The 13,122-nt window shown below is 45.4% G+C and overlaps 1 protein-coding gene across 4 annotated transcripts in view; it reads left to right on the plus strand.

The window, feature by feature from the left end:
* Positions 1-4,753: 4,753 nt before the first annotated feature.
* The window catches only part of CEP120 (centrosomal protein 120), an 82,164-nt gene continuing 73,795 nt past the window's right edge, over positions 4,754-13,122 (plus strand). For 2 of the 4 annotated variants that reach the window (XM_059175738.1, XM_059175741.1), the window contains exons 1-3: positions 5,033-5,214; positions 8,892-9,048; positions 10,406-10,520. In XM_059175738.1, the coding sequence (XP_059031721.1) occupies positions 5,166-5,214; positions 8,892-9,048; positions 10,406-10,520 (321 nt within the window). In that variant the 5' untranslated portion in view covers positions 5,033-5,165. Of the gene's footprint in view, positions 4,869-5,032; positions 5,215-8,891; positions 9,049-10,405; positions 10,521-13,122 lie in introns of those variants that run through there. The other 2 variants (XM_059175740.1, XM_059175739.1) reach the window with 2 other exon arrangements.

The following is a 13,122-nucleotide window of genomic DNA, read 5'->3' on the forward strand; positions in this document are numbered from 1 at the left end:
CTGTCTGTTCTCTGTGAAGTAGGAGGCATTCTCCCACCCTCTGCTCTGTGCCTCCCCTCAGAGGCAGAGCCACTCGGTACCTCAGACCCCGTCCCAGCCTAAAGGAACTTCCAGAAGCTTACTCCACAAAGAAGGGAGAGCAAGGAATGTTGCTCTTCTTCTGATGCTTACATTTGACTGCAAGCTTCTCCTGTCAGGCAGAAAGTCAGTCTCAGTCGCTCCTGGGGTTCCCCACTGCACGCACAAAATGTTGTGCAAAGGTGTTTGGGTTCTTACATGAAGCAAATATTTGTGGAGGGTTTAGGAGGTTTTGCTCTTCCTCTTAACTGATAAGTTGTCTATCATCCAAGCCTCTGTGGTCTCCTGACTTATCTAGTGAGTCTTCTGATTCTGTGTCAATTTAGGGGCATAAAAACTTGTGCCAAGGGTGATAAATGGGGGGCTATGGTCTCCATTTCCTGGGGATCCCACAGGGCTAATCTCCGCTTCTGCCCTTTCTGAAGGTTCTGCTAAGGAGTGCAACGGGGTTCCCCAGCACACTGTCCTTCAGTCCTCTCCTTCCCACTTGGAGGTGATCTTGTCTCCTTTCCTGACTCTTGTCCTTTCTCTGCCCTTCAGGAATACCCATTAGAACCACCTTCCTGAATTAATGCCAGAGGTAACTGAAGTGTGATTGAAAGAAGTTTTGGTTGGCTCCTGTAATGCTGTTGCTGTTGTTCGTTTGTTTTTTAGCTGAAATTAATAACCAGCATTTATTGTTGCTAAAGATTTTATTTATTTATTTGAGACAGAGAGAAAAAGAGAACAAGCAATGGGGGGGGGCATAGGGAGAAGCAGACTTCTTGCTGAGACAGAAGGCAGATTCCATCTAGGGACCCTGAGATCATGCCTGGAGCCGAAATCAAGAGTCAGACAACAGGGCACCTGGGTGGCTCAGTTGGTTAAGTAACTGCCTTCGGCTCAGGTCAGGATCCTGGAGTCCCAGAATCAAGTCCCACATCAGGCCCTCTGCTCATCAGGAAGCCGGCTTCTCCCTCTGCCCCTCGTCCCTTTCATGCTCTCTCTCTCAAATAAATAAAATCTTAAAAAAAAAAAGAGTCAGACAACAGGTGCCGCTATAACTGGCATTTAAAAATCAGATGAAGGGGGTGCCTGGGTGGCTCAGTGGGTTAAAGGCTCTGCCTTCGGCTCAGGTCATGATCCCAGGGTCATTGAGCCCCACATCAGGCTCTCTGCTCAGCAGGGAGCCTGCTTCCCCCTCTATCTCTGCTTGCCTCTCTGCTTGTGATCTCTGTCTGTCAAATAAATAAATAAAATCTTTAAAAAAAAAACAAATCAGATGAGGGAGGCACCTGGGTGGCTCCATTGGTTAAGTGTCTGACTCTTGATTTCTGTCATTCTAGCTTCTTATGGAAATTTAGAAAGCCTGACTTTTATTACCTGGCCATAAGCAGCTGGGCTGGGAAGGGCTGCTCTTTGGGCAGGCACCAGGCTCTGCTTCTGTGCACCTGACACTGTTACTAGCACCTGCCTGACCTGAACGAGTGTGTGACTTTGGAGCGCCCTGCTGTGGCCTTTCCTAAGAGTCAGGGAGAGAAACTGTTTCAGGAGTACATCACCCTTAGAACATAAATATAGGCCAAACTGAGGGAGTATAAAAAAGCTGGTTTTCTTTGCAGGACCAGAAGGAAAAAAAAAAAAAAACAAAAACAAATGACACAATGATATATCTGTCCAAATCAACAATCAAAATGGCTGCCGCGTTCAGAGATTTCATCTCCCTGAAGTAACGCCAACGAATCTTCACGAACACCTATTATCCCTGTTTTACAGAAGGGAAAACGGAGGTTCAGAGAAAACAGACGTGGCCAGGTCACAAAGTGGAACTTGGGAGACAGGTCGGTAAGGCTCTTCACTACTGGGCTACCCTGCCTCTCTTGCCATAGACATTAGTGACCCTTCTTCAGGGGAGTAAGGGCACCCAAATTCATTGCCAGGTTTAATGATATCAGATGCTGGGCTGGAAGTCAAGTCATGCGGATGCTGAGTGAGTAGAAGTTACTGCCTCCACTCTCCTTCCCTCTGCCTGAAGGGGGACGTCAGGGTCTGGAAGGTCAGGGTCTGGACCATGCTCTTAGACATCACAGGTGTTCAGTTACTGTGCTCATGTTGTTTGTCTGAAATTGTAATAAGTGCATGTGTGTGTGTGTGTGAGTGTGTATGTGCGTGTGTTTGTGTGGTGAGAAGGGGGAAGAAGAGGGAACGGACAGAGGCAGCGCTCCTGATCCTTCCTGTCTTGGGCCATAAATGTTGCTGGAAAGAGTCCAGATAGAAGGAACTGTATGAAAATTTTACTATGTGAAAGAGTTTCTTGGTTAATTTTAATGGTTTGTCAGAGTTTTCTTTTTTGATTTGAGATTATTTTCTGACATTCAGTGGTGGTTTACAATCTAGCTTTTCAGCCTGAAATATCCTAAAACAAAACAATGAGACATCTTGATGGCAATCTCCTAGTTCTTGTACATCTAGTAACTTAAGGTCTGTTACTGTTCATGTAAAAAGATAATAAATAAATGCCCTTTGTTACACTTAAGTCCAGAACTAAGAAATTATGTATACTACTGTTGTATAGCTGAAATTTAAGCTCAGAGGGCTAGTGACTTGCCTAAGGTCACCTAACATAAGATAGTAGATTTAGGTCCCAAACTCTGACTTCCAGAATCATTCTTTGCTTTGAAGATTGGTTCCTTTTGTCTAGGGTTTAAGCTAAATAGTGTTTACACCATAATAAGCTTGTATTTGGCTCACTGTTGTTGATCTGTTTGCTGATCTCAAGTATTGTCAATCTGGACTGGACATCTTCATTAGACTGCTCAACAGGTGAGGTGTTCAATAATAACATTGTTCTGGTATCAACAAAATTTAGACTGTGGTAAACTCCCCAGGGTACATGACCAATTTCTTTAATGAAGAGTTTAGAGGGAGAAAAAAATGGAAGTGAGTACCTCTACATGAATAGACACAAAAGACAGATCAACCAAATACACTGTGTTTTGGAACCTCTTCGAATCCTGATTTGAACGAAGCAACTGAAAAGTAATTATTAGATCATTAGGGAAATTTGAAGAGTGTGCACTTAAAGGTTTTAAGGAATTTTTTTTAAGTATTAGATTTTTTAAAAAAAGATTTTATTTATTTCACAGACAGAGATCACAAGTAGACAGAGAGGCAGGCAAAGAGAGAGAGGAGGAAGGAGGCTCCCCTCTGAGCAGAGAGCCCGATGGGGGGCTCCATCCTAGTACCCTGAGGTCATGACCCCAGCTGAAGGCAGAGGCTTTAACCCACTGAGCCACTCAGGCGCCCCTAAGGAATTGTTTTTTAAATTTTTTATGCAATTGAGGTTGAGGAAGATATACTATGTTTAAGAGTTACATATTTATATATTTATTTATTTAAAAGACTTTATTTATTCATTTGACAGAGAGATCACAAGTAGGCAGAGAGGGGGGAAGCAGGCTCCCCACTGAGCAGGGAGCCTGATTCCGGTTCCATCCCAGGACCCTGAGACCATGACCCGAGCAGAAGGCAGAGGCTTTAACCCAACTGAGCCACCCAGGCGCCCATAGAGGTACATATTTAAAGAGATGAGTTGATACAATGTTAAGGATTTCCTCCAAATTCACAGAGCAGATGAAGATGGGTCTTCAATCATAATCGTTGAAGCCATGTTTTGGGTCTTTGCTGGTTCACTCTATCATTCTATCTACTTTTGAATCTGTTTGACATCTTACACAAAAGAATGCATTGTTCGACGATGAACCCAAAGTAGATCATTACTTCGGTTTTATATTGCATAATGCCTCATTTCAGGGAGCTCGGAAGGGGAGGGAAAGGGTCTTCTTCGAAGTCCTCTAACCCAAAGTGCATATTCTTCTCCTCTCCTTTTAGGCCCACCCAATGGCGGTGGGATGGGGATTGTTTTTTCCTCTTTACTCACCCCCTCCACCCCACACCAGATTCAGTTTCAAGCTTATAACCTCCAGAGGATTCCTAATCCGTAGTAAAATAAAGCCCGAAGGTTGTGGGGCGGGGCGGGGCGGGGCGAGGGGGGGGGGATGTGCTTTGTTTAATTTGGGTCTTGATTGTGCTAATTAGTTACCCTCTCGTCAGGGGGCCGTAGAACCTATACTTTTAATTTCCCTGCCCACGTGACAATGTTTTTGTTTCAGGGTAATTTCTCAAGTTCAGGAAATTCTCGGCGAGTTTACGTCACCGCCAGCAGTTACAGTAATTACCGTATTAACGCTACTTGTTTTCCAAAACGGGAACGTTTGCGGGGCGGTGCGCGTCCTACTTAGGGATTTTTCAGTTCAGACTTAATTTTAAGCAGTCGTGACGCTGGGGATCTGAACGGAGGGGGTGTGTGCGTGTGTCTGTGTGTGTGCCCGCGAGAGTTCTCCATCTCCACTGCTGTATTTCCCAGGTTGCGTCTGGGGGTGCAAAAACCGAGAATACACCACATCCACGCTCCTCGTAGGCGCCCTGCAGGAAGCGTCGGCCGCAGTAGTGCGCCTGCGCAGTCGTGTCCCGCCAACGCTCCCGCCTTCCCCCGTCCCGCTAGCAGGGGGCGCTGTGAGGCAATGGCCGCGTCTTCTCCCTAGGGCTCTGGAACATAGCATAAAAGGGCAGGAGGCGAAGCGAAAGGAGGGGCGTTCTATCCGCCACTGCCCTGGTCTCTATCACCCTTTGTCCTCCAGCTTTCCCCCGGCACTGGGCCTGCGAGCCTGGTTGCTAGGCGGAAGCGAGGCGCGGCGGATGCCGCGGCGGCTGCCCGGGCGTTTGAAAAGCTGCAACGCAGGCGGCAAAAGGTTTTCCGGCGGCGGGTTCGCCGCTCCCTGCGGACGGGCCGGGCGGCCGAGCAACCTTTGCCTTTACTTTCAGTCGGGGCAGGGCGAGGGCTGGGCTGGCGGCCCGGGGCCGGGTTGCCCGGCGCGCTGCAGGCGGCGGCAGGCCCGGGCCGCGGAGCGGGGTCCCGAGGTCGGGAGCCCCCGGGCGGGCGGTGGGAGCCCCGCCGGGAGCCCTGCTGGTGGTCGCGGGCCTGCCGCGTCTCACCCGGGTCCTTCTTCCCCCAAGCAGACCCCGCCTGCGGGCCGCGCAGCGCGACCATGGTCTCCAAGTCCGACCAACTGCTCATCGTCGTGTCCATCCTAGAAGGTGAGCGGCGCGGGGCTGGCTTCTGCAGCTGCTGCTTGCTGAGCTGTGACCGTGGTGTGCGACCGAGGCTTGGTTAGCCTTAAGAATCGTTGCTTTCGCGCTACCCCGGCCCCCGCCGCCCCCCGGACATGTTCATAGATGGAGCGATTGATTTTAAAAACCAACCCAAGGGAGCGCGAGAGCTATTAGGGATACGTGGTATTTAGCGTGAGGAGCCGGAGCCCCCAGAGAATGTAGGAAAAACGATTTCCATCCGAGGCAGCTTGTCGATGACTTTTATCTGTGAGCGGAGTGTGCCTGCAACGCACGTTCTGTTCAGCGGCCTCCCGGTGACCCCACTGGTGAGAACTTGGCTTCGGGTCGCGGGGCAGATTTCCTGCGGTCTGAAGTACCGCGGGCGGGAGGCCGTTCCCTTTTTACGGGTCTTGGTACGGGACTTAGAAGACTGGAGTTGTCAAGACGGTCCACCGGACGTGCGTTGCTTGAAGTGCGGTTGGTTGGATCAGGGGCATTTGTTCATCGGAGGCCCTCCTGAGTGTCAGGCCCCGCGCTGGGAATGGAAGGAAGCAAGATCCCTAGCCCTAAAAACTCAGGGGAGAGCATGGGGAAAGGTGGGTAATTCCTCAGGGCGTGGAAGAAGGAAAGACCAGCTCTGGGGACTGGTTTCCCAGCGGAGGTGACATTGATTTGGGTCTTAAAGGAAGGGAGGGCTTTCCATAGGAAGAGAAGAGCAAGGAGCACTTACAGGTATGGAAAAGCAAGGCATATTCTGCAAGTGCTTAAATTTCCTGTGGTTGGGGAGTAGGTGGCAGAAAGAGGGGAGGCATAGGATTTGGGAGGGAGAGTGAGGACAAGTTACTAGTATTGTGACAACAGTCGCCTTGAGTGGGCCAGAGCAATGGCTGGTGGTTTTGGGTTTTTTTTTTTTTTTTTTTTTTTTAAACCACCAGTGGAGGTGTTTTGTGAGGCCTACCACTGTTGCGGGGGATGAGAGGGAATGAGTTATAATAAGTTGTGGGACAGAAGGCTGACCAGAGACTGTAAAGTGCTGGGGCATTTTTCACTGTTCATTACTCATTGTTAAAAGACAGAGAATTGAATCCCCCTTGTAATTTGGTTAATAAAAGCTTTTGGACCTGGTTCTTGCGCCCTGTAGCATGGCAGCAAACCAAACATAAAAGGCAAAAATAAAGGGCACTTTTGTCATTTCCAACTTGCAGGCTTTTGTCTTCTTGGGGAGATCAGATTGATCTGCAGGGCACCTTATGTTGGGATGCTTTCTAATATGAAAAGTACTGGATGTGGGCCGTAAATATAGGTTTTGGGGGGTGAGTGGGGATGACGGCTTCAGCACTGAGAGCGGTAAGTAAGGGTGGAAGAAAGTCCTTGCTGGTGGTTAGATAACCCAGGCCAATGATGGAGCAAGTGTGGTGGATAGAATGGTGGAGAGGCCTTCAGGATGCCCAGGGTCAAGGGAGGTGAACACTGAGGAATATTCTGGTAAAATAAGCTTGCGTATTTGGAGTGAATAGACCTTGGAGGATTTTGAAAGCCAAGGAGTTTAGATGGAATGTTCTAAAAAAGAGAGAGCCTGCCCATATTCCTAAGCAGGAGAGCGTCATTTGCAAATTTTGCAGGGACTGTGCAGGGAAGGGAACCTGGCTTTAGGGAAGTCAGTTAGGTGTTGCCACAAATATGGCTGACCCTGGAGGGTGGGCCTCCCTGCAGACTCTCCTTTTGTTTGTGTTTCCATGCATCGTCTCTGTGTTGTTGCCTCAAGCCCAGAACCTGAGAGTCCTCACCTACCTGGGTTCCTTCTCCATCTGCACCTTCCAAATGGTCCCCGAGTTTTGTTGGCTTTATTTTTAGAATAATACTAGGGGTTTCATGTAAACGTCTGAATGAAAATTTCTCCACTTTGAGCATCCTATTTTGAGGCTCTAGTAGTTACCTTTTCAGTAGTCTGTTTGGTGAATGGTATTTTTCCCCCCCCCTTTTCAGAGAATCTCTGTTGCTCACATTACTCTCTAGGGTGATTTTTTGAAATGCAAATCTAATTGTCTTAAAATCCTTCAGTGTCCTAAAGGATAATGTCTGTACTTTTTAGAACAGGATTCATGGCCTTTTATGACACACTGCTTGCCTGCCTTTCAGTTTGCTCTCCTCTCCTGCCCTGTTCCCAGCTCTTCAGTTATAGTGAGCTACCTGCAGTTTCTTGACTGCACCTCTGGAAATGCCCTATATTCAAAAGAAAATTACCATGAGCAAAACTGGGGCTATATAGTGGATGCTAAGAATGAAAAAGACAAGGTTTCTGTTCTCTAAGTATTGTCTTTGGAAGGAGGCAGGCACCAGTTCCTTCTAGTACATATTCTTTTGTCAGGCTAGTTGGAGCTTATAGTTAGGGTAGAGGGACTGAAAATAAAGGTTTTTTGTTGTTGTTGTTTTGTTTCTCTTTTTTGTTTTTTTATTTTTAAAATATTTTATTTGTTTATTTGACAGAGATCCTAAGTAGGCTGAGAGAGAGGAAGGGAAGCAGGCTCCCTGCTGAGCAGAGAGCCCGATGCAGGACTCTATCCCAGGACCCTGAGATCATGACCTGAGCCAAAGGCAGAGGCTTTAACCCACCGAGCCACCCAGGCGTCCCTATCTTTGTTTTTGGTACTGATGGATTTCATTTGGGGAAGCTGGTGATCTTTTAGAGCAGCTCAAAATGATGTCCAGAGAGAGGCCTCTCTGATAGCTGGTTGAGAGAGCCATGTGCTATGTGGTAGGACTGCTAAGCGGGGAGTTTCCAATGAGAGCTTCAGGTGGAAGGTCACAGGATGGCAATCAAGATCTCTCGGAGCCCTTGCATACGACGTAGTTTGTGCCAGGGTGAGTAGCAGCTGGGATGCATTTATTTAATAGGCGTCAGTGCTCGTCTCACCAAAGTGCCCCTCACCAAACTTGTGAACAGGTGGACGATAAGATTCTTGTGCTTTAGTTCTTCAGCTTCCTGTTTGCAGTGCTTTTTGCTGGACGTGCTGGGCCTTCAGTAACCAGTGAAAGAACAGAGTCAGGCAGTACCAAATTCGATAATTTACAAAATTGTCCTTGAGATTTGAATGAATGAATGAATACATGTGACTGCTTTTCTCTGGCTGATTGGCTGAGTATTCTCAACCATGTTAAGAGGTAAATTAACATGAAGGTTGATGGGTGATTGCTTATTTGATTATTTCCTGACTCTCTGGATGACTTCACTCTTCTATATTAACAGCCGGTATAGTAATATCTAAAATTGGTGGCATCACATTTTTAATTGTTTAATTCTAAATGTCACTGAAATCATTGCTGCTCCAAGGGTGAACCAAGGACAACAGCATTGACATCACATGGGAAATGCAGCCTCTCAGGCCCATCCTAGACCTAGTGAACCAGAATCTATATTTTAATAGGGTCCCCAGATGATTCATGCATGTTAACCTTTGAGAAGCACTAATTTACAACTTGTAGTCTTCAGTTCGATCCCTTTCTTAAGGATCATGAATTTGTACGTCTGAGTACGTGTTAGTAGGTAGGTAGTGGAATATGTTAAGTCAGCCTGATGCAGATGAGTTTTTAAAACCATGTGCTAAAAGATGATGTTTGATTTTTGTATGCTCTTAATTCACCTGTGTGGTCTTTTATTCCAGGTCGCCATTTCCCCAAGCGTCCAAAGCATCTGCTTGTAGTGGAGGCAAAGTTTGATGGAGAGCAGTTGGCTACTGACCCTGTGGAGCACACTGACCAGCCAGAATTTGCTACCGAGTTAGCCTGGGAGATCGACAGGAAAGCCCTCCATCAGCACAGGTGACTCTTACTGTCCGTTCCTTCTGCTCTGTTTCTCTGGGCTCCTAGAGGTGAATAAATTTTTATCTTACTATAGTAACAATAATAATAATGTTTAGTGCTTTTGTCACGTGCCAGGAGATTTTTCAGAGTACTTGGCCATAATAATTCACTTGAGCATCGGAACAACCTATGAAGCAGGTGTTAGGATTTCCCCCCAGTTCAGGTGAGAAAACTGAGGCCCAAGAAGCGAAGTCACTTGTCAGCTGGATAGCACTAGAGCCCAACCACTTGAGCTCTGGAGGGTACCTTACTAACCTCTGCAACTGCCCCCTGCAACTACCCCCTGATTTCTGAGAGAATAGATACTCTAGAAGAGAAGTAACTATTCTAGAAGGGCTGTGATGATGCTTACCCAGTATTAAATAAGGGTTGGAATTCCTTGTAATTTCTGTCACTTCATTTATTATACACTTGACCTGGTTTGCTAACGATATATAGAGATATGTATGTAGTAATTACAGAAGAGACCCCCTTCTACTTAGTTTTATACTTGATTTTATTTATTGATTTATTTTTATACTTGATTTTAGACATAAAAACACTTGGTATCAGTACATAAAACAGGCTTAAAGTTAGAACGTCTTATTTCATGGACCCAGATGATTAGAAACAGGCAAGAGGACAGATACTTGTATTTTAAAAGGCATGGAAAATATTTTTTGTTGTTGTTTTTGTTTTTCTGGGAAACACAAAATCATTCATTGCTGTGACTTAGGACTAGAGCAAATAAAATTGCAGAGTTAAAAAATGAATGTCAGAAGAAATTTGTTTTTTCCTATGGCTAAATGAGCCCATGGATTTATTTGGGGCATGTGGAAGGGTAATCAGTTCTTAGAGAAGATCCGAATTGTGTTTTTAATGACTTCTGGAGTAGTTTGTGATTTTTCTGGCAGTTAATTCCTAAGGTTGTTTCATTATTTTAGTCAAAAAAGAGCTTTAGGCCCATACATATATTTGTAGTTTTATGTGTGTATGTGACAGTAAAAGGAAAATATTTTGAAATCAGTCTTGAGGAGTCATGGTAGTTTTTCACTTGAAAAGAGTTCTGCATATTACAGAAGCTTGAAAAACACTGTCCTAGACCATCTCCAATGAGGAGACCAAGATTTTTGACGTGGTTTTGAATATTACTTGGTATAAAGATAAATAGGCTTAATTAATCATTAATGTCAGTTGAATTTTTCAGAAAACAGTGTTATTCAACAAAATTATAATATACTTTATAGTAGTGACCAGCTTTTTCAAAGCTAACAGAACATCATTTCAGAATTAAGCAGGAGCTACGTTATTTCTAATGTAAGTTGTTACCTTACAGGTTGCAGCGTACTCCTATCAAACTACAGTGTTTTGCCTTGGATCCTGTATCTTCAGCCAAGGAGACTATAGGTTACATTGTTCTAGACTTAAGGACTGCTCAAGAAACAAAGCAGGTAGTAGCCTTGGATGTTTTCTTACCGATTCTGTTAGTTGACGATTTTTAGTAGATACCAGATTGCTGAAAAGGTGGTGGAATAATGGACCTGAATGGTCAGGGAAAGGGGGGGTTGGAGCCAGATTAGCACTTCTTAGGTTTCGGTCCCTTCTTTGACCTAGAACTGTCTTTCTCAAAGAATGTTCTTTCTGAGCTAGAACGTTTGGTCATGTTGCTGTTACCTGTTGCTCAGCGCTCAGTTACCTGCCAAGCTCTGCTTTTAGTGGTAAGCCTCCTGTAGTGGTGCTCCCTTCAGTGAATGCTCCCTATTCCTATTCCAGGCGTGCAGCCTAGAAGGCCAGGAGTCTTCTCTACCCCCCCTCTTCAACCTCTGTAGCCCTTTCCATTGGGTTTCAGGCCTCCAGCCCCACTTCCTGATCCAGCTACTCTTCTCCATTCTCACCATGGCCCTTGCAGCCGAAGCCACCGTGCTTTTCTAACGTGGCTGTGGTGGTAGCCTTCTGATCGTGTTCTCTGGGTCCTGCTCCTTGTGTTCCTCCTGGAGCTGTCAGAGCACGTGAAGTGCTCTCAGATGACTGAAACAGCCGTCTCCCCACACCACCCTGCCTTCACTTGCCCGCCCCGCCCCGAAAAAGAATTTAGGATCTTGATTCCTAGCTCAGTGCTTTCTGTTACTGAAAATGTCTCTTCCATCTTCTTAAAATCTCTTACGTCACTGACTTGGGAAGTGCTTCCTTTCAGCTTTTGTTGGATAACCTTTTTCACAACTCTCTTAAGATAAGAAGGTAAATACACACACATTTGTCTTTTGAAATCCTTTATTCTTTTTTTTTTTTTTTTTTAAGATTTTATTTATTTATTTGGCAGACAGAGATCACAAGTAGGCAGAGAGGCAGGCAGAGAGAGAGAGGAGGAAGCAGGCTCCCTGCTGAGCAGAGGGCCCGATGCGGGGCTCGATCCCAGGACCCTGGGATCAGGACCTGAGTTGAAGGCAGAGGCTTTAAACACTGAGCCACCCAGGCGCCCCAAAGACCTTTATTCTTGACTAGAATCCTAAATTAGGATTCTGTGAGGAAAATGGATCTGTTACCAACATTTTTGCTGCGGTAGCCATGATATTTACAAATGGGCCAGTTAGCTTAGCCCGAATTTGGAATCCTTGAGAAGAAACTGAAATTTTAAAATGTTTTAAAAAAGAATGTCTTGGGCGCCTGGGTGGCTCAGTTGGTTGAGCGACTGCCTTGGGCTCAGGTCATGATCCCGGACTTCCAGGATCGAGTCCCGCATCGGGCTCCTAGCTCCTTGGGGAGTCCCTTCTCCCTCTGCCCTTCTTCTCTCTCATGCTCTCTCTCACTCATTCTCTCTCAAATAAATAAATAAAATCTTAAAAAATAAAAAGAATCTGTCTCTTCTTTCTCTTTGGATACTTCTCCTCAGTTCTCTGCACCCACTTCTGAAAAAAGTTTTCTCTCTCTAGTCTTAGCCCTGCAACCATGATTGTACCCCTGATATTTTACTTAACTAGCTTTACTACTTGATCTAGACACTTGTGCAGTGTCTTTGGTTACAGAGAAAGTGAATTCTCTTAGGGGGAGGATACCTAAGAGGAGGTCATGTCCGTAAATGCTCTTGGCATTCTCTTCTCCCCCACCCCGGCCCCACTCCTGGTACTATAGGACACTTTGTCCTCCTAGTGGTTTTTTATCTCTATCATTGTTAAGGAGAAATGTTTCAGAATTAAGAGTTTTAGGAAACCCGGATGTTGTCTTGCTTATTCTCTCCTGTTTATTAGCAGAAATATTTGAATTGGTGAGTAGAATATATGAAGTTCAAAATAAATTGTCCATATATGAACATCCACACAGAAAAACCCAGATTTGTTATTCTAAGTTATGTAACAGAAAAATAGGTCATAAATTTTGAGTTGCTGAAATGCTTTCCTCAGGCTCATACTTAAAATGATAAAATATCCATCATAAAAAACAGCACAAGACTCTTGAGTTTTTTGCTTTTACCTTGGGTGTGGATTTTTTAAAGTCTGTGGCCTAGTTAGTCCTCTTTTACGTGTCACATGTAACTTGATACACAACAGCAGCTTTTGCTTTTGATCTGTAAAGCACCTGCTTCTATGGCTTTATGTAACAGTGGTCAAAGTCGGAGCGTCTTTCCGTGAACGACGGTGGTGCTCCTGCAGGAATGAAACAGGAGGTCCTGGGCCGTGATGGCGCTGGCTGACTTGAGTTATAGACTGCTCACCAGTACTAGAATAATCAAGGATCCTTGATTCTGTGAGAAAGCCTTTGTGTTTCCATCAAGTGTATGGTTTGTAACCCAGCCCTCTGCCTGAGGTCTCTGCTTTAGTATTTTGTTAGTGTTTTTTTGTTACCACTAGCTTTCCTTTTGCCTCATTTGATACATGCCGAACAAAGCAGAGATGGGATCAGGCAGCAGAGGTATGCCAGAGAAAATGAAAAATGAGGGTTTAGGGAAATGGAAAATTGGTAGTAGAAACTACTTATTTTTTTTTCCAAGAGGAAGTTCAGTTAGCTTCCCAAGCAGGATTAAAGTCTTTGGAGGAAAATGAAAAATATTTTAAAAGA

Source organism: Mustela lutreola, chromosome 5, assembly GCF_030435805.1.
Source record: "Mustela lutreola isolate mMusLut2 chromosome 5, mMusLut2.pri, whole genome shotgun sequence".
Taxonomy (NCBI): Eukaryota; Metazoa; Chordata; class Mammalia; order Carnivora; family Mustelidae; genus Mustela; species Mustela lutreola.